This window comes from Lottia gigantea (assembly GCF_000327385.1).
Source record: "Lottia gigantea unplaced genomic scaffold LOTGIsca_15, whole genome shotgun sequence".
Classification (NCBI taxonomy): domain Eukaryota; kingdom Metazoa; phylum Mollusca; class Gastropoda; family Lottiidae; genus Lottia; species Lottia gigantea.
This window is the reverse complement of record NW_008707797.1, coordinates 3691756-3711024: the sequence shown is the minus strand read 5'-3', so window position 1 is coordinate 3711024 and position 19269 is coordinate 3691756. Positions and strand designations below refer to the sequence as shown.

At 35.4% G+C, this 19269-nt stretch overlaps 1 protein-coding gene across 1 annotated transcript; it reads right to left on the bottom strand.

Moving 5' to 3' along the window:
* Positions 1 to 3118: 3118 nt before the first annotated feature.
* Positions 3119 to 18991, bottom strand: LOTGIDRAFT_112352 (hypothetical protein; the record flags this gene model as incomplete). The annotated part of the gene is made up of 29 exons (XM_009050585.1): positions 3119 to 3241; positions 3762 to 3890; positions 4186 to 4341; positions 4659 to 4817; positions 5242 to 5471; positions 5711 to 5992; positions 6237 to 6286; positions 6502 to 6595; positions 6849 to 7082; positions 7339 to 7656; positions 8237 to 8418; positions 8744 to 8837; positions 9139 to 9302; positions 9618 to 9877; positions 10243 to 10448; positions 10742 to 10846; positions 11137 to 11270; positions 11558 to 11674; positions 12049 to 12224; positions 12615 to 12775; positions 13237 to 13330; positions 13728 to 13827; positions 14220 to 14319; positions 14589 to 14661; positions 15430 to 15596; positions 15956 to 16166; positions 16407 to 16582; positions 18116 to 18277; positions 18790 to 18991. 29 exons carry the CDS (start codon positions 18989 to 18991, stop codon positions 3119 to 3121), a joined length of 4659 nt encoding a protein of 1552 aa, XP_009048833.1.
* Between the last annotated feature and the right edge of the window lie 278 nt (positions 18992 to 19269).

Below are 19269 nucleotides of genomic sequence, written 5' to 3'. Positions count from 1 at the left end.
ACTATCCTATCACAGAAGAATATTATAAATTTATCAACACAATCAAGGTAGGCCTAACACTTTGGTTATATTCCTTTCATCCCCTATCCAATTTAGCTTCGTCTTCATTAACCCACACAGGTGCAGAAAATAGGTCGTAAAACTCCAGTTCATTTCATTACATTTTCAAATCAGCTATTCGAAAGTTTTCTTTTTGGGGTGTCGTTAATTTAACAGATTGAATTTAAAACAGAAGAGCAATAAAGGGAAATAATTCACCCTTAGATAAGAATTTAAGACAACTGTTGTTTTAACTTTCTTGACAATAATGATGATAATAATAACTGGTTGCGTGTCGCCACCGAGCAGCGCCACCTACACCTATCGAAATACAAATATACTATCCAGATTCAAATATGTCTCTTATAAACGTCTTCTTCACATCAGTAAGATGAGCATACGATTGACAAAAAAATAAAACGGCAAAATAACAAAAAAAAAAATGAATTCATTAGACACTTAGCTTATTTCATTATCGCTAAAAGATCTAAAAGTATAACCCATTTTTATTGTATTTCCAGATGTACCGTGTTGCTCAAATGGAGAAGATGTCCGCCTATTTAGATACTGTGATTGCTGATTTGAAAGGAAAAACGCAGATGTACACTGATAAATATTCACAACATATTTTAGGTGAGTGACGAGGGACATACCTCCATGATAATAATACATGTGTATGACTATAGCGAATTGTTCCGCTTTGATAATGTACACCATACTGAACGGATGATAACGGTCGTCAAAGCAGTAAACTAGATGTTACGTGATTCTTTATCTGACGAGTTTTAAGCATTTGGTTTCACATTTCCCTACCTAGATCTGGTATTATACTGCTCAAGTTTGAGCTATTTTAGACAAATGGAGCGTGGTTCGAAAAGCAAATATTCAAACTACTTTATCCTTTGAATTACAGTGTACTCCATTATATTGTCTTTCTAGAATTGAAATCGAAAATAGCTAATCATCACAGTGTACAAGCTTTGAAGAGAAAGATCAGTGAATTACAGCAGATGGATTACAGTCGATACATCGCAGACTTTACTAATACTGTAGGTGAACAGTTTGGCAAATTAAACTTACCAGAAAAATATAATGCAGCTATCACCAATGTCCATTCTATTATTAATGATAATCTAGACAGTATTATGAGAAGACAGGAGATGAAATATCTACATTCAGCTGGTAATGAAGTCTATCAACAGGTAAATTTGCTTGCTTTGTCTCTTCTTCTTATAGACAATTTTCACAAGGTATGTGAACTTCGAAGAGTTCGTAATGCATTGACATTATCAAGATGCACAATATAGACTACTTCGTCTGATATTAGACGAGCTGGTAATGCACTGACCTTGTGAAGATGCATAAGTACCCGCTGGTTCTACTACAGCAAAGCAAGCATCTCATATTGGACTACTACTCATTCCCATTAGCTTCATGGGTGGGATGGTTCGGAATAGGAACTATTCTTAGATATACCAGATGTATTCTGAATTTTCGAGTCGATATCTGGCTCACTAGAACGCCGAATACCCCCCCCCCCCCCTTTAAATTTGCCGAGACGCATCAATAGCTAGATGTGAAGCTACAGTTGTCTCGTGATTTCAGGGCAAATGGGCATACGGTTACTGGGGAGTAGAAGAAAACGTAAAAAACCAAATTCATCAAATCGTCGAACTGGTTAAAAAAATGATTAAAGAAGAATACACCAAATTCCAACAAATCATGGCTGGACCACGTGTTAATGTGACAGTGTACGATCCCGTCCGTGGTGAATTCCAAGCTGATGTCTACCTCATCCTCCCACTAGAAACCCTAGATGAACTTCCACGTGTTACTAATTATATCGATGAAGCAACCAATGTTATGACCAATTATCTCCCTTCTAAAGACACAGTTGTCCAGATGTACAATAATGTAAGTATATGTATACTTTGATATAAAATTACCTTACAAGGTAATGAAACACATATTGAAGAACATATTGAATAGGATAAAGATAGAATTTGCTTAAATGAGCAGCTGAGACAATGATATGTCCTTGACACCGCTGCTTTCTTGACAAATCAGGTGTCAAAATCCGATCAGGACTGGAGCATTTCTGTTTTTCTCACTATTTGCTCGATTTCCTTTTCAGTATTTCCCAGAATCCAACACCACCGATCCTGAGTTCAAACAAGAACTGAATGTAAGTACAAGTCTTACCTTATAGATAGACTTGGTCGTCCTAGGTGGGTTGGGGAAAAGATGGTTTTTTGTGAGCATCGAAACCCCGTGAATAAAACCATATGTATATTTAGTATTTTACTGGGCATGAATATCTCTGATCTCCTGGGAACATGAGCATTCCAGTTTAATTTTGTAACAAAAACCACTAGTACAGAATTGATCCAATAGCCATTTTTATTGTACACACACACACACACACATGGGGAATACAGGTTATGATTGGTGGAATATTTTAGTAGTAGTATGTCATGTGCAGTATAACTGTGGTAATTGATTCATAATGGTTATGGAACCAAATCATAATCCAAAGTTTCTATTCATATTTTCAGGAGTACATCACCTCTAAACCAAAAAGACGAATGAGAAATTTGAATCGTCGAAAGAATGTAAGAAACGCGAGAAACTAAAACTGTCTTATTTGTAAAATATTGAATTATGTTCATTTATTTATTAATTTTTAATTTTTAATTAAAATTGTGCTATTATCTGTTGTGATGGAATGTGGTCTACAAAAGGAGAGGGGTCGATTTTTCCCACCACTAACATTTGATTCAACTCTGCTACGGAGTTTCTGAACGCAGCACTAAGGAAAGTTCTCGTCATATTTATCAGGAATTTAACAAGTATGTCTGTCAACAAATATCTACATCAGCACAAAGTCCTTTTCAGAAACTTTGTATGTGTCTTTGATGAAGAGTCCTTATGAATAGATCTAATACTAACTGAGGATTGGACAGTTAGAAATATAGCCAAGATTGTTCATTACGAATTGGGTTTAATACATAACCAAATCAATAAAAGATAATAATAACTTTATATAAAAAATATATACATGAAAAAATGTAAACAGGATTTAAAAATTTTCAAAATGATGACAATAAGTTGGTCCTTCAATAGAATTGAGTAAAGTACATGCAGCTTGAACTGAGTTGGTCATTGGACCTGGACCACAACTAAATACTCCAAATCTCTCCACCTGCAATAAAAACATCACAATTGAAAAGAACGTTCCGCACAATGATACTTACACTTAGTTAAATTCAACAAGACCAGTGTCCAGCTGCTTAAGCTTGCATTCGAACAACTAGACACTTATTTCAAGTTTACATATTATGTTCACTGTTAAGAACAGTGGAGTTAGCATACTGAATTTTCGATTCTCAACTGAAGACTGATTTTTAATGTGGAAGCTCGCGCACACAGGGCCTAGATTATCGATTCTAGCGACAAGATGATTATCCGAGTCACCATATGGAACCTGCATCCTTGAAAAAAATACCCAATTTATGCTATATTACCGAAGAAATTTTCTGATGATATCCCTTTTCGTCTCACCGCTGTCTAAACATGTCTTCAGAATGTACCCATTATTATTTAATCCACATAAGAACTAATCGTCCCATCTCAAAACGCTTATTGCTTATTGCATCACTTTTGCATCCTAAAATGTCCTCAGAATATACCCTTATTACATAAAAGATTTAAGCCAACCCTACCTCTGGATATTCATGATGTAAACTGTGTAAAAAGTCTTCCATCTTTGGTCGACCAAAATGTGTAACGGCTCTGAGTCCAGTGAATAAACTTTTATTTTCCACTTTTTGGAAATTTCGTTCACAAATATACTAAAAATACAAAATAGTTTATAAGTTAAGAAGTTGAGGAAAGTAAGCAGTGGCGAGCTAAAGGGAGGGGGGGGGGGGGGGGATAGACCCGCCCCATCCTCCCCTCGCAGCGCCGAAAGCAAAAATCTCATAAGTAGGTTAGAGATTCGGGCAATATCTCGACCGCTCTCGGACGTAAACCTGGCTCCGCCACTGAAAGTAAGATAGATTAGAATGTAGTTCTATGAATGTGTGATAGGTAGAGCTATCACATGCATCGTACAAGACCTACCGTTACTTGGCAAGACTGACTTACCAACATGGTGGTTCTCAGATCATATTTCTGTGTGAATTGAGTGATAAAAATATGAACATTGACAATTTCTAGCACATCCTGCTCTTCTACATCTCTAATAATATCTATCAACCATTCAAAATGTTTCTGACTCCTCGTTATCCACACAAAATATACCTGAAACACAGTCATTAGACTATCACTATATAGAAGGGAAGTGCAGGAGCAACATATCTTTTGCCAGGGTAGGGAATTTCAACCCTAATGTTTCTTTCTTTCGCATTGCTCGGATATTAATATTGCTCTAATTTTTCCATGTAATGCATCTAAACACATATATGCTATGAATTGAAGAATTATCAGTTTTTAAGTTCAGAAGTTGTTAACACTGACAAAAGCAGTATCCTGATACGCATCATCAAATTTCCTTAATTTGGGTCTATTTCACAGAGTAAGTAAAAACAGAAGAATGTTTAAGAATGTATTAACCTCACCTTTTTACAGTTTATTTTTATTCCAGCTTTAGACTTAAAGGCAATATCTTTTAATATTGAAGCGAACGGAGTCACCCCGATTCCTCCACCAACTAGTACAGCAACATCAAAGGTGAACCAATCCTGATGACCTTCTCCAAATGGACCATCAACATATAACTGTAATATGGCGAAAGAAGAAACTGGGCTTAGTGAAAATGAAGATGAAATGAACAATATTCCAGCGATTGACTACTCTCCAATGAATGGAGTTGCTTCCTTTGTTCTGATATGCGCCTGACTGCCCAAAGAAGACATTGTTTTCTAGCGTTAAAGTAAGGGGCTTGTAAAGCATAGCAGTATTGGTCTATTATAATTCCTTATGTGAAAAGTTCATTAGTTGCTACCAATGTTTCGCCATCATGTTTTTTTTTTTTTATTTGGGGTTTCGTTTGGTGGTTCGGATCGTTCCTACTTGCTTTATTTATTCTAGGTCTTGGAATCGTTAACGCGTACAGTTTGTAGCAATGGGGTTTTGGTTATTATCTGTTTCTACGTATTTTTTCCAAGCGTATCTCTTTTTAAAAAAGTATATTATACATACCAATGGTAAAGGTTTGTTTCCAATGCTGTAAAACTCATATATCTTCCTCAGGTTCTTTGTCCATGGACCAACAGCTCTGATGTGAAGACTCAAATTTTCTTCATGAGGAGCGGACGTCAGAGTAAATGGGTGGTATTCTCCCTTGCCCAATTTTAGACAAGCAATCCGTACCCATTGGCCGGATCTATAGTCAAAGTTTGCAGGTCTTCTGAACACCAATTCTGTCACATCTGCAAAACAAGATAAGGGAGTACTATTTCAGAAACAAGTAGCGTTACCTTACTTTCGGTATCAGAGGGGGGTGCTCTTCAGTACTGTTATCTACATGCGGATGAATCAGACATTATTGAACACAGTTTAACGGTGTATCCGTTATTGTACATTCTTCTCCTTTGCTTTAGACAATTTTCTTTTGACAGGCTTGATACCCATAACAAGTATGAATAGAAAGTGTTGAGATGTCACTTACCAGAGGGTAAGATGGACACTTTCTTCACTCGGATTTCAACACGATTTCGACTCAAACTGGCAAGTTTATCAAACACAAATAATACCAATGGACCAAAGAGATAGTAGGGAAATATGGGGGCCTGAACCAGTACTCCTATCCCGTGTAATATAGTCAATGGATACACTGTTAAATATAAACTATGTGTTAACCAAAAAGCTGTGAAATGATTCCGTCTTGCGAACTGTGTAGCAAACACATACATTATGAATATCACAATTGTAACAACAACTCCAGCCAAACCTGGAAATAAAAGAACAAATCAGTCCTTATGCACAATTCAGTAACTACATGTTATAGAGTTTGATTCTTGACAAAGATGATGGCACAGCTTTGGCAACTAAACGTAATATATCTGGTCTCACCTCCTTATTTAATTAGGAGTGTATTTTGAGAGAGGGGGTAAAATAAAGAACACCATTGGACCTTTAGCATTATATGAATTTTCAAATCCATCACTTGAAGCTTGAGGAATATGCTAACTTACCTGTTATGGTTTGGTAGGCCCAATAATGGAATGTGGCTATTTCATGGGATCTGTAATAAAGAAAGGCAAAATCTATTTGAAGTCTACAGAGAACTTACATCCAACAAAAGACATGCAATGTGCTTTCGTTTGCCCTTTTGATACGCTTGTGTAATTATCTAGAACTTATATTCTCCATTGCTTCATCTCAAAGCAATTCCAAGCGATGTTACCTGGTTGGATTACATGTAAGGACATTAACGCCATGATATCAAGTTCTACATACCCTCTAAAGTACTCTCTGAAGAGACAACTAACATCTTGTGGAGGTTGGGTAACAACACAATACAGATTCACAGCGTGACCAAATATATGTACAACTGAAAATAATAATTTCCCAATACAGCATGCGTGTGTAGAAGAACACCACAAAGCATACGAAAAGATTTAAGGTCAAAAAGACAAATATTCGTTAAATGGTGAAAACAGTATCTTTATGATCCTTAGTAGTACCAACTGATGGATTTTAGCAAAATGGATTTGCAATAAAGGGAAAGAAAAATGATCACCTAAATATAATGAAACAGTATTATTATACAAATCTATAATAAAAATTGAAAGGGAAACACTTACTTGTGCCTATCATTGCAAGAACAGCAATGTATTTATGGAAAGCTACCGCTGAATCAAAAGGTATAAACCGATGAAGAACTGTCTCTCGGAGTAGTGTGATGGTGTTTCGACACATCGTGACTAACAGACTAACATAGGTAAACATAATCACACTGGCTGACCCACGAATCATTGCAGTCGTCCAGGCTCCAGATAGTCTCCGCAATCCGGCGTGTTCACGACCCTCAGCATAGTCTGAAAATGAAATTAGAAAGCTGCAATGTGGTGTCCCATCATACGGAATTGTCTTGTACAAGAAGCTAGCGGATTGTAGCGGTACAATATCTAGTGATCTATTGATGCAGTTCGATCAATATGAGATCAGAGAACAGACGCCAGTACATATTGCATTGTCAAGAAAAAGTCATCAAAATGAAATACAGTGTCCTTTAATATATTATATGAGTGATTGATGGTCAAACTAACAGATGAATATCATTATACTACTTACAATATGCCCTTTCAATAAAGATACCACACGTTACGAGAGTATATAATAACACCCAGAATATATGAAGTCGATAGATCTCTATATATTTAGTTATAGCATAGATCTTCTCTTGAATTCCTGTAGGTCCCTTCACTGGTGTCGCTTCACTCTCTAATGTGACTTTACTTCTTCTATTCTTTCTATTAATAACACCTTTCTCCCGTTTTCCTCTATAATGCACGTGTATTATATTAAATAGGCCATTTGGTGGATATGAATCCAGATCGTCATTGTAAATGTTGTACTTAGTTTTAAATAAACCCTTGTAAATCCTATTGACTAAAGAACAAAATACTTCTCAAACATAGAAAGCATAAATTGTGCATGGGTAATTGCTGAATATAAAATAGCCTAAGTCCTAAAAAATGAAGACCACAGTTATGAAACAAGAAAAACGTAAAGAATATCACACAGTGATGAAGATTTGGAACATACTTGTAGCTTTGGATCAATGTGTGTCTTCTATTCCTTATTCCTTGGTTGTCTTTCGCTTTACTTGTTACTGAAATATAATGTTACATGTTATGTTCCTTTGGGCAGAACCATGCCACTTTGGTGTCATGTACCTAATTCTGACCCATGTTAAATAAAGAGTTTATTTTCATCAAAAGCAATCATTCCCTCAAAAAAGATCATTCATAACCATTTTCGGAACTACGGTGGCCTAAGACGAGTGGGAATGAGAACCAACATGGCTTCTCTGGACGTTTAATTTCAACATCTGCTGAGCATAACTTCAAAGCTGTTATGGTAATCGTCTGAAGGAATTGTTATTACAACATAATGACAGTATCTTGCACACTCTGACTACAGAGACCGAACTCTCTAGTTGGAAAGGACCAGTTCAAGCGTTTCTCACCTTGATCTGCCAATGTTGCGGATTGAAATGTAGTTTTATATTCGTCTGATGCAAACACTTTTTTAAAATCGTCAAAGTTCATAGTGTCTCTGTTGTTTAAACCAGCTTGACTATACATGACTTCTATTAGTTCCTTCACCTTGTCATCGTTTAACTTGGCTTCAGACAGATCTAACAGAGACCTGAATTTAAAACAGATTTTGAAATACAAAGGAATTGGGATACATAAATTTGATAATCAATTAGAATTACCCAATTTGTGCTGATATTAATTTTTCAATGAATTTAGATGGAATTTTACGCCCTAATTTTCTGCATCTGATTTAAGCTTTCAGCAGCTTTGTTCTTGACTTCGTTAGAGCTTCTACCAATGTAATGAGAGTATTATGTTTTGCGGTTGGGATCGTTAGTACTTGTTTTTGACATATTAGGAACATAAGTGATAGAAAGCATTATTTCATTTTATTCATGTATTAATCTTTCAAATAAAATATATTTAATGATTACTTGATCATCTTCTCAAAGTCTCTTCTATTCAATATTCCTTTGCGTTTGATATCATATACATTAAACATCAACCTGGCCTTCTCTTCAGCAGAACCTGCGATAATAACATAATCTTTTCATCACCGGGAAACATTTGAAATCTTGGTAAATCTCATTCAGAGTCACTTTAAATCAGGGTTTTTTCAACCTTTTTCTTTCTATTACCCATCTCAGCATTCTTATCGATTGCAGTAAAAGAATTGTTGCAATAGATCTAATTGGTTAAGAATAAAAGCATCGACCAATTAAATTCAAAACGGAAATACTGCGTTGCTGTATGAAGTCCTCTAAAGTTTGAATCAACCATCCCTTATAATAGAGCTTGAACTACCATGAAAGAGATAAGCTTCACTAACCTCGTGCAAATATGGCAAACATGTCCAGAAATTCTCTAAAACACAGGAACCCATCCTTATCCTTATCAGCCAAGAGAAAAACATTCCTAACAAATATTGATGATGGTTGTAGACCTAGAGCTTCAGCAAACTCTGTACGTGTCAGTTTTATATTGATAACCTCACTAGCTTGTTCTGTATCAAAATCTGTTGTTGTTGGATCGTCATTTAGGGTCTGAAATTATTTTCATAATCAAATCTCCGAATTTCAGATTATTAAACTTGTCAGAAACAAATTTATTTAGGACATCTATCAGTTTATAAATATTTTTCCGAAAGAAAATTTGCTAAGGGATCAAGGAAGAGGAGCACCGAGCCAGAGCAAAACATGTAAGATAATTACTTGGTTGCTTAAAGTGGGGTCAAAGAAACTATTAAGAGGATCAGAGTAAGGTATAGGAACGATTAGAAAAATAGTTCAGAAAATGTCCTAAAGAAACGAGAAAAGCGGACTGTGGAAAAGTGGAAACCTCGATTTTTCATTTTCAAAATCAAGCTCAATAAAGAACTGTACCTGTAAACAGACAACTCTAAAGAAAGCATCGAGTATTTTCTGGCGATCGTCCCTGTTATTGGATGTGGTTAAAATAACTTTCTCGGCCTGCTCTGTTCTCGTGATCTCTATATTTAATTCCCCTCCAAACTTCTCCAGATCAACTACAAACTCTTGGCGTTCTGTTAAGCTTTCAAATCGTAGAATCTGAAAAATCAATGACATTATTTATCATAAATTATCATGATTAAAACTAAACACTCTACTGGGGAACAGCGTAGTCCATGTTTCGCCTCAGTTGAAACCTGACAATAGCATCAGAACGTGAGCTCCTATGACTCAAATAATAGAACCTTAAGCATGCTATTGAAAGCAAAATAAGACTGGCAAGGTTATATACATCTAAAAGGCCGACCAATCCTAAAGCGTCTTGTGCAAAGGTCTTGACTAAAGCAACTTGGCGCTGGTTGAAACCTGACAACTAAAAGTGAGCTACTTTGACGTTTTCTGTAATTGGGTGTTCTTGAATTGCTGAAAGTCTGGTTATTGATGTAGATGATAAAAACTCTTACCAAATCCACTTCGCCAGGAACCCTGACTAAAACCAGATTAAATTGTTTATCGTAGGACAATTTGATTTGTATCTTGGGCACTTGTCGTAAGTTGATGAACCTAACATTCTGACCACGACAATTCTTGACGTTTATCTTCTTCCTGTCTTGCTGAAACTCTACTTTCACTTTTCTGTTTTCTGATTTCATTCCCAGCCATTCTTCAGCTGAAAGGGATTATATTATGACCTAAGGTAAGTTTGAAAAGAAGAAAAAAACAATGAAACAGCAGAAGAAAAAGCCGAACAATGGATATGGGACACTAAGTAATACATGACCGTACAAGCAAAAACACCCCATTAACCAACAACAAAAAATCGTCCGAAACATGACATTAGTGGACTCCTCAAACATCAGATGTGTCAATATGTTGTTTTACTCAGTTTCGTGTTATACTCTTTGAGAACATTATTTGCCCAATAAATTACGTAGAACGCCATGCAAAATAACGTGAACTCACCGATGTAGCAATTTGCTGATTTCTGTTTCAATGTAATTTTCTTCGATTTTGCTTCAAATTTCTTTTTACGCATTCGAATCAGCAACATTAAAACCATGAAGGATCCTTGAATAAAAAACATTTTGTCGTTATACAAGACAGTACAAGGACAAATACAAATCCGGACCCCTTCCACATAATCTCACCATAAATTCCTCACTGTAGATATTCTTCGTAATTGCTTTTTTGTAGAGCGGGACACGAACAATGGACGATTACTGTGTGATAATCATAATTAATGTTTGCGATGCTGGTCATTTTGCATAACCGAAAAGCCAGTCTGTGGAAGTTGAAGTTGAAGATGATGGAAATCGAAAAAGAGTAATGGCGCAAGGTGAAAAGTTCAATGTCGTTACCTGGTATCACCAGAAATAAAGCTAGAAACGAAAGAGCAAACGACACTTCACTTCCACTAAAATAATCATACAGTTCTAGTTGGGAACATTGATCATATCGAGTATCATTGTTACTGTCGATATTAGGTGGGTCTCTACACTGACACGAATCGGGAGCATCTGAAACAATACAACCAGAATACAAATGTACCAAATCCAGATTAAGAACGGATATATAAAAAAATGTTTCTACTGAGGCTACCATGGCTTTAGCTGAACCAATTCGATATTTACGCCAACTAAAGTAAAAGCAAGTGCTATGTTTTTATACTTCTTACGACGGTAATAAGATGCCAACCCCAATCCTTAATGAACCAACTGCTGCACAATTCTAAAAAAAATTGAGGCTATTTCATTATCATTAATGGTGTCCAATAAAAACTTACCATTACAATTAAACGCATCCGGAAGTATCTGGCCAGGTGATGACGTCACATTTCGTAAAATATCAGAAAATGTTATTCTGTTGATATCAGCTATTTCTGTCGGTGTAAACAATCTAAAGAATATAAAACATATAATCATCACTGACTTTGAGATGTATCGGGCGATTTAAGGTATGTTATATAGTCGATTGTATTCCTTTTATTGTCTGTGATAGTTAGATAGGATGAGCTCCAAGTGCTTGAAATGTTGAAAATCTGAGCCTGAAATTTCCTATGCTACATAGCAATAATCATTATTCTTGGGTCAAATATAGGTACAGAAAGGAGTAGCGTAAAAACACACTTTGCTCAATGTTTAGTGGGGTGTGACAAATATAAGGACCAAGCATTTACTACTGAAAAAACATATTTCAAACGAGTTATCATCTGAGCAGTCGGAATCGGTTACTGGTTGATGTCAATATATTCAGATCGCTATGAACCTTACCCATTGTTTGGATTTTCGTACCAGAACCTATCACCATCTCTAATCCTTGTAAACTGATCAACTATAATAGCTCGAAATAGTTGCCCGGGGTTGTTATCTTGTATTTCCAGTAACCCGCCAGTATAAAGGTCAAGGTCATCTGTGGTACCAAATAAATCCACCAAGGCATTTATCATCTAAAATACAAATAGTAAAATTACCAAGACACCTATTTTATCATATAGATTATCAGTTTTGATTCAGTTGTACTTTAACAAGGCATTCTCGCGTCATGCTACAGAATCAATATTCACCTCACACCTTGCATATAAACTAGAATGAATTGGTGTTAAATCTCATAAATTGTCGAACCCTAACCCATGTGTTTATGTATAACGTAAGGCTGATTGGAAATGTTTTAAGATATGGTTTATTATCATTTGCGTTATTTCAGGTAAGCATTTTAGTTGGGAATATGCTAAGCCAGATAAAATAATAAAACCCCGTCTTTCACGAGTACGATGGGAAAAACACGTTAAAACACACAAAATATTACATTAAACCAGTGAAGTATTTATTTTACATACCGTAGAGTTACCGGAACTAAAATCAAACCACGACTCCAAGGGAGATAATCTTAGCGATGTTCTAACAGTATTATAGGATGGAAGACCATGATCTCGGCCTTGCTGAATTGTCACTGCTACTTGGTCTCTTCTTGAGAATTCCAGTGGCCCCGGATAATATTCTGTAAAAACAAAATATGGGTTCAGGAGAAAATGTTGTCAACAATTCCCTGAATGTGTTTGGCTGAATCAAAGGATGTTCCAGTGTTATAATTCAGAAGTGTTGTCTTACCATGTATCTTATAAATTTAATAAAAAAATTTATCATATCTAGGTTGTTGTAATGTTGATCAGCTTGTGATCTAGAACATGTTACATTTCCTCGTTCTGAGCTTTGGACATGGACTAGCTGATTGACAGGATCCCGGGTCTCCTCATTATCCCAGTCCACCTAGATGAAATGTGTACGGGTAGTACACTGACAAAAGCTTTTGAGGTTGACCTAGTTGTAACCCGTAGGTTTAGTTTACTGCAAGAGAGGTTTTTTGGAAGGAGCAGATGATAGACGGGTTCATTGTAGAAAAATTGGTTCTTTCGTTTATTCTTGTGATGGTTTTGCTAGATTAACAAGAATGTTATATACCTCTAATATCTGCTACAACATCTAAATCTTCCTTTTCTGCTCTTGTATAAACCATTCCTCTGATGATAGACTCGAAATTATTTTCAACCACGTCCTAAATTGTAACAATATTTCGACTAAGATGTTATCCAAAAGTATTCTTAGCAACAATAAGTTATTACATAGTTTCCGTAAATCCATCTCAGTAACTTTATATGAGTTTTTTTCCAACTTTTGTTTCTTTTTGGCTTATATTCAGTTCTTTTCTCAATTCAGAAATAGGTTTATCATTATAATATCGTCACTTGAATTGTCAGGTTAGCTTTAAAATGGATTTGGTCATATATCCCTAAGAAATCCAGATGAGATTTAAAGAACTTAACTGTACGTCCAGATTATTTACGTGTTTGATTTCCGTTTTCGTTAAATTCTATATTATCATATTATTTTGCTCAATGACAGACTATGAATAATAATTATTTGTATAACGCTATATTAGGAAGGCGATTTACCTGTGGATCCCAATAGGTGTTACATAATCTCACGGCTTCCACTTTTACTCCTTCATTTTGTCTATTTAATACTGTAGTTGGGCTGATTTGGCAAGTATCACTGAAAAATTAAAAAAAAACGATTTTTTTCATGCTATGTACATTGTTCATGTAACACATGCCAACCAGCCTCACTTACAGTTGCGGCCTGTTTCTGGAATGCTTGAGGAAACCGGATCGGAAGGTTCATGTTGCCACAAAAGATTCGTTCAAATAGTTGATATTTGACAGATGAAGTGATAGCAGCTGCTGAATACTGGCGAGTGATATCATGTTCACTCTTCTTGAACACTGATGTTACTTTGAGCCTGATTTTGTCAACTTGGCATCTGTTTCCAAGAGTTCACATAACAAATGATGCTTGTATGCCGAGTATGGCATATATCTTGTGTAATTGGCAATTCTGGCGAAGCTGTGGTCAGATTAAATCGATTGAATTAATTCACAACATACCTCAAGGTAAAGACGCCACCGGGAGTCATTGTGTGGCTTATAGCTTCCATCGCCACTTGGAATTCTTGAGTTGCTCCCGGATGAACGGAGTTCTGATATCCTGTGAAATAGAACGTCAACAATATCATGAAATATTCAGAAATATAAATTATTCATTCTTGCATACAATATGAATAATATCGTGTTTTAACTTTGCACTATTGTTGTTGTCAAACACGCACCCAAGTATCTAACGTTATTCGAGATCACTATCTACTTATTTTGCAGATCATCTGAAATCACAATTCATAATTATCTTAATTAAATTTGAACACACATAAAAAGTACGAAATTTCCAGTGTCCATTTAGGATTCTAAAAGTCAAATTACCTTTATATGGAGGAAGTGGTGAAGAATCATTGGTTGATAATAGAAACTTTAACCAATCATTAATCACTATTTTCTGAAATTAAACATCGATTCTGATATCATAATACTAATAACCTCTTTGTATACTCCCATCAACTTATTTTGATACATTTTTACGTGATTTTTTTATATGCTTTTCCTTTTAAACAATTGACATTTGAAACGATATTACTTTTATAATGGGCTACTGGCCAAAACAATTTTTTACTTAGTGGTTTTACTTGGAAAGTGCGTGCAATATGCGACTACACAACGAGTTGTTAAAAGAGAGGAAAAGGAAGACACAAAAAGTGAATTAGCGGCTCTTTGCTATACTGCGTCTGTTTTAAAAATTAAAGTGGTTCAATCTCCCCATGAGAAAAAAAATTATTGTGAAAATTTATATCTGCCAACAATTGAGTGAGGCCAAGCTTTATCAGATCCACCCACTATTTTCAGAACCATGTGTCATGAATATGAATGCATGACCACTGGCAATGAGGCTGATGAAAAATTAACCTTTTAATATATCTGACATTATCAAGTAAATGAGTTAAAACAATTGTCAATGTGAAGGAGATAACCCAATAATTTTGACAATATTACAAAATTGGCTTGGATACTTATATTGTGCTTGGTTGAGTACTTTTAAACATTAAACAGTTCATTTTATGTCCATGAGTTCAGCAAAAAACCGTTTCTTGCTCATTCGTCAAAGTATGTTTCCTTTAAAACCAGTGTTTTCATACCGTAAAGCTAAGTTGACTGTTGACTTACAAATGAAAACAATGTTATTTTAAGTTATTAACAATTAGCCAAGTACCTGGAAATGGGCTGTTACTCTTTTTCTAGCTTCGGTAAAAATCCGTTCATCTTTCCAACCGGTGTTAGCAGCGTGGAGCTGTTCTGCGACCTGATTATGCCATCGATACCATACAATTTGTAGAGACAGAAGATAAGGATTCATGTGACCCCTGGCATTACCAATTCCTAGATGTAAAGATTAGCCGGGCTACATTAACAGATACCACCTGAATACCTTGTACCAGAATACAATTGTATTCATTGTCTTAGAATAACCTTGCTTTGATAACAATGCCATTGGTAACATTTTCAACCAAACTGTGACAAGTTTGGAACGAAATTTAAAAGAAATATGCAAAATTTAACATATTTATCAACACTAAGTCATTTCAAATCAGTACCATTTTGAAGCTGGTGTTCTCAAGCACTTTAAAATAATTGTTAAAATCCAATAGTGGCCAATGAGAATGCGAATAATGGTTTCAAAGGTTTGCGGATGCAACCAGTAGTTTTAAAGCTAAAATTAATGTTTTCAACTCACGTACTGAAAAATCTGGTTGCTGGTTTCAACGTGTGATCACGTGGCACTGCTGCGTTAACCAATGGTAGTCGTATATCATTTTTGGCGGGAAAGCGTGTGGATGTTTGGTCACTGGCCTTCAGACGACCATTTCGAAATTCTCGGATCTGGTCAGTGAAAAACTTGGTTGTTCCATAGAGAAACCCTGCATCGAGAAACGATGTTACTCCATTTTGCTAAAAAATCAAATCAATAAAAATAAGAATATACTTCGAATTATCCAACAATTTATCATTTGACCGCCTTATTTCAGTTAAGTCTACCAAAAATCCGCGAAAGATTAATCCCAGGATGTATGGCCAAGAATAATAAGGTAAAAAAATTTTTCAATATGCTTTATCGGCGACTTAACAAGAAATTGAAGAAAAGCCGAGGCATTTTTTTAATTGATCACTTTTAAATTCCTTTTTCTATACCTGTTGGCGAGGACGATTCGGTGAATTGCCAGTTTTAGCATTATAACCACTTCTCTGATACGTCATTTCCGTTGCTAGGGCTCTGTATTTATGACCCTCTGGTATAGGAATATTAGTGTATTCTGGTGGACACCCAGGGTTACCGGTACTGATCATTTCATCGGCAACCAGCTGACCTGAAATATGTGATCTTATGTGATATTCTTGTGAATTGGTAATGAATGTCTATAACCGGGGAATGCAATTTGAACGAGGTACCATCTGTAACAGTAACAGGTTTTTCTATTAAAGTTATTGATAATAATGGTGAACATTATGTTAAAGTGCCCTCACATCATAGCGATTAGCAGTTGCGTATAACCTATATCGTTTTGCAGATAGATATAACCTATGTCGTTATGCACCATAACTCACCACCACGCAATTACACTTTATCATGTAATAATGATTCGTTTTGTAATCTACCGCTGATAAGTTTTGTGCACACATCAAAAATTTGAGATAAGATCAAAATATTCACTAAATTACTTCTTCTTTAAAATCCCTTTAACAAAGCGTTTTATTGGCTACATTATAATTGACGTCATCCAATGATTATATAAAACACAGTTTGAGAACTCTGCCATCTACCGACAAAACATCAGAACTAGTTACAACTATTACAAACTTCGTCTTATACCTTGACTGCAGTAGTAATTATTTCTGTATCACACAAGCTTGTAAATGCAGCGATTTCTTGATTAGATCGTACCCTATCGTAAACAGTCCATCAAAGCTCTCGATAGAATATCTATAAACAACAAGCCACAAGGTTTACAGTATTTCCGTCCAGATCTCTGATTGGCTATATCCAGGAACGTACAATCCAATCAAATAGCTGCAGTCCATCATACAAAAATAGTGGCTATTGCAGTCAAGGTATATGACGAAATTCGTAACAACTTGATATTGTGAGAAACCATAAGAACTATTTAGAGCTATTTGTTTAGACTGAAGTCACCCTTAAATTTGTCTCAAGTAGTTTGGTCTAACTATCCAAACAAACGAAATGAAACCTTAAGATTTGTGAAAAAATAAAAATTCCCTTTTCTTTTCACTCGTCAATAATAATAACAAAAAAAAAAAATGCTTGTTTATTCTTGTTGTGTTATAGTCAAAGAATATTTTATGAAACCGCCGGGTTGAAAAAATAAAAATATATCAATGAAACTTTCAATGTATATAATTATAATACAATATAATAAAAAGTTATACATATTCATGTTTGTATAAGCAATAATATCGATTATTATGACTGATTCACTATTTATTTTAATATATACCTTTGTCATGGTACAACAAGGAAACCGATACTGCAGGCTATACATAGATCAAAGAGATCGAACGATTGCTAACCCGGAAGTGAAATCCAATACTTGTGATAACTTCCTAAACGATCATTATACGGTTTTCGATCCAAACCTCATTATTATTATGTATGGGGTTCGCGGAGTTGCCATGCTACAAATTCATATCCTCAAAAATATTCGAGATTTTAAACAAACAAAACTGCGATGGAAGTATTTACGTTCCATGGTTCCACAGTTACCTACGAGAATTTTCATGCAAAATAGACAAAACGCAAATGACTTTGTCGATCTTTGATTATAATAGTCAATAGTAATTTTGGGGGGAGAATGGAACAAACGGAAGACAACATGCGAACTTACCGAAGAACACAAATAAGGCATTTCGTCCTGTTGTTGAAGCCTTTCCACTTGGTCCATTATGTATTGTATCGCTGATAACCATAGGATTCGGTCTTGAAACACCTGATGGTTCGTAAGCACCATCACTATAATCAGGGGGAGACAACCTTCGTAGTTGATTTCCTAAAAAATGGAATCAAGTTTTACGTGCTACTTTTCTGTTCCTCATTGCGATAATGACATCTTGCGGCCCGAAAAGTTTAATGGTTTTGTTCTCTATCTTTCAATGTTGTTAGCTGTTTGCAGCAAGATAATTGTAAGCTGCTACGAAAGCAGATATTATTTTGCCTTTGTTAAATGTTGGTAGCATTTAACATTTACCTCTGAAGGCAGAAAAGCGTCTTTATTATTGCTCATGACGATAACAGAGATACTACCTATCTTGCTATAAGCAGGTAAGATAAGTATAAACCAATCGAGTGGTTATCGCCAATAGAATCTAACCCTAAGGATTACTTCAGTCTTGTTTCCTAAGTGAATTGTACCCTGCTAACGATAGTCTTTTTCATCTTATAGAATATTTATACCATATTACAGGTCAAATTTGCATTTAACAAGTGCAAAAGGTAGCTGAAATTGAGCTCTAACGTATGAAGAAGCTAGTATTAAATTAAGTCTTAACTTATGTGAATTACCTGATATTCCCCAGTCCGGGTTGAATAAATTATTATAGTATCCGTTCAACGGATGTAATTCTATCTCGTCACTTCTTGTATAGGCTGCATTTACAACTGAAAAAAAAAAAAACGCATGACGTAGACATTTAAGACATCCGGGATTGAGAAAGGGGTTTGCAGGGTTGAACTTGTACAAGTTGCCCAATAGATAGCATAGCATTTAAAGGAAAATAAAAGTATAATTACGATATTTCTAATATTAATTTCAGCTTCCATATTACTTTTCTGAGAGCAAAAAGACATCTTTTTGCCTGTAAATGATTGAAACAAGACCCTCGGGGGATGTTTTTCGCCTACGAAATAAAAACACGAAAGTGGTCTCGAGTGTTGCTATGTGAAAATGATTAAGTATTTGTGTGTATAAAAGCTTAACTTGCTCAGTATAATGATATTCTATGGTTTACAATGTATTATGATTCATCTGTGATCGAATTGTAT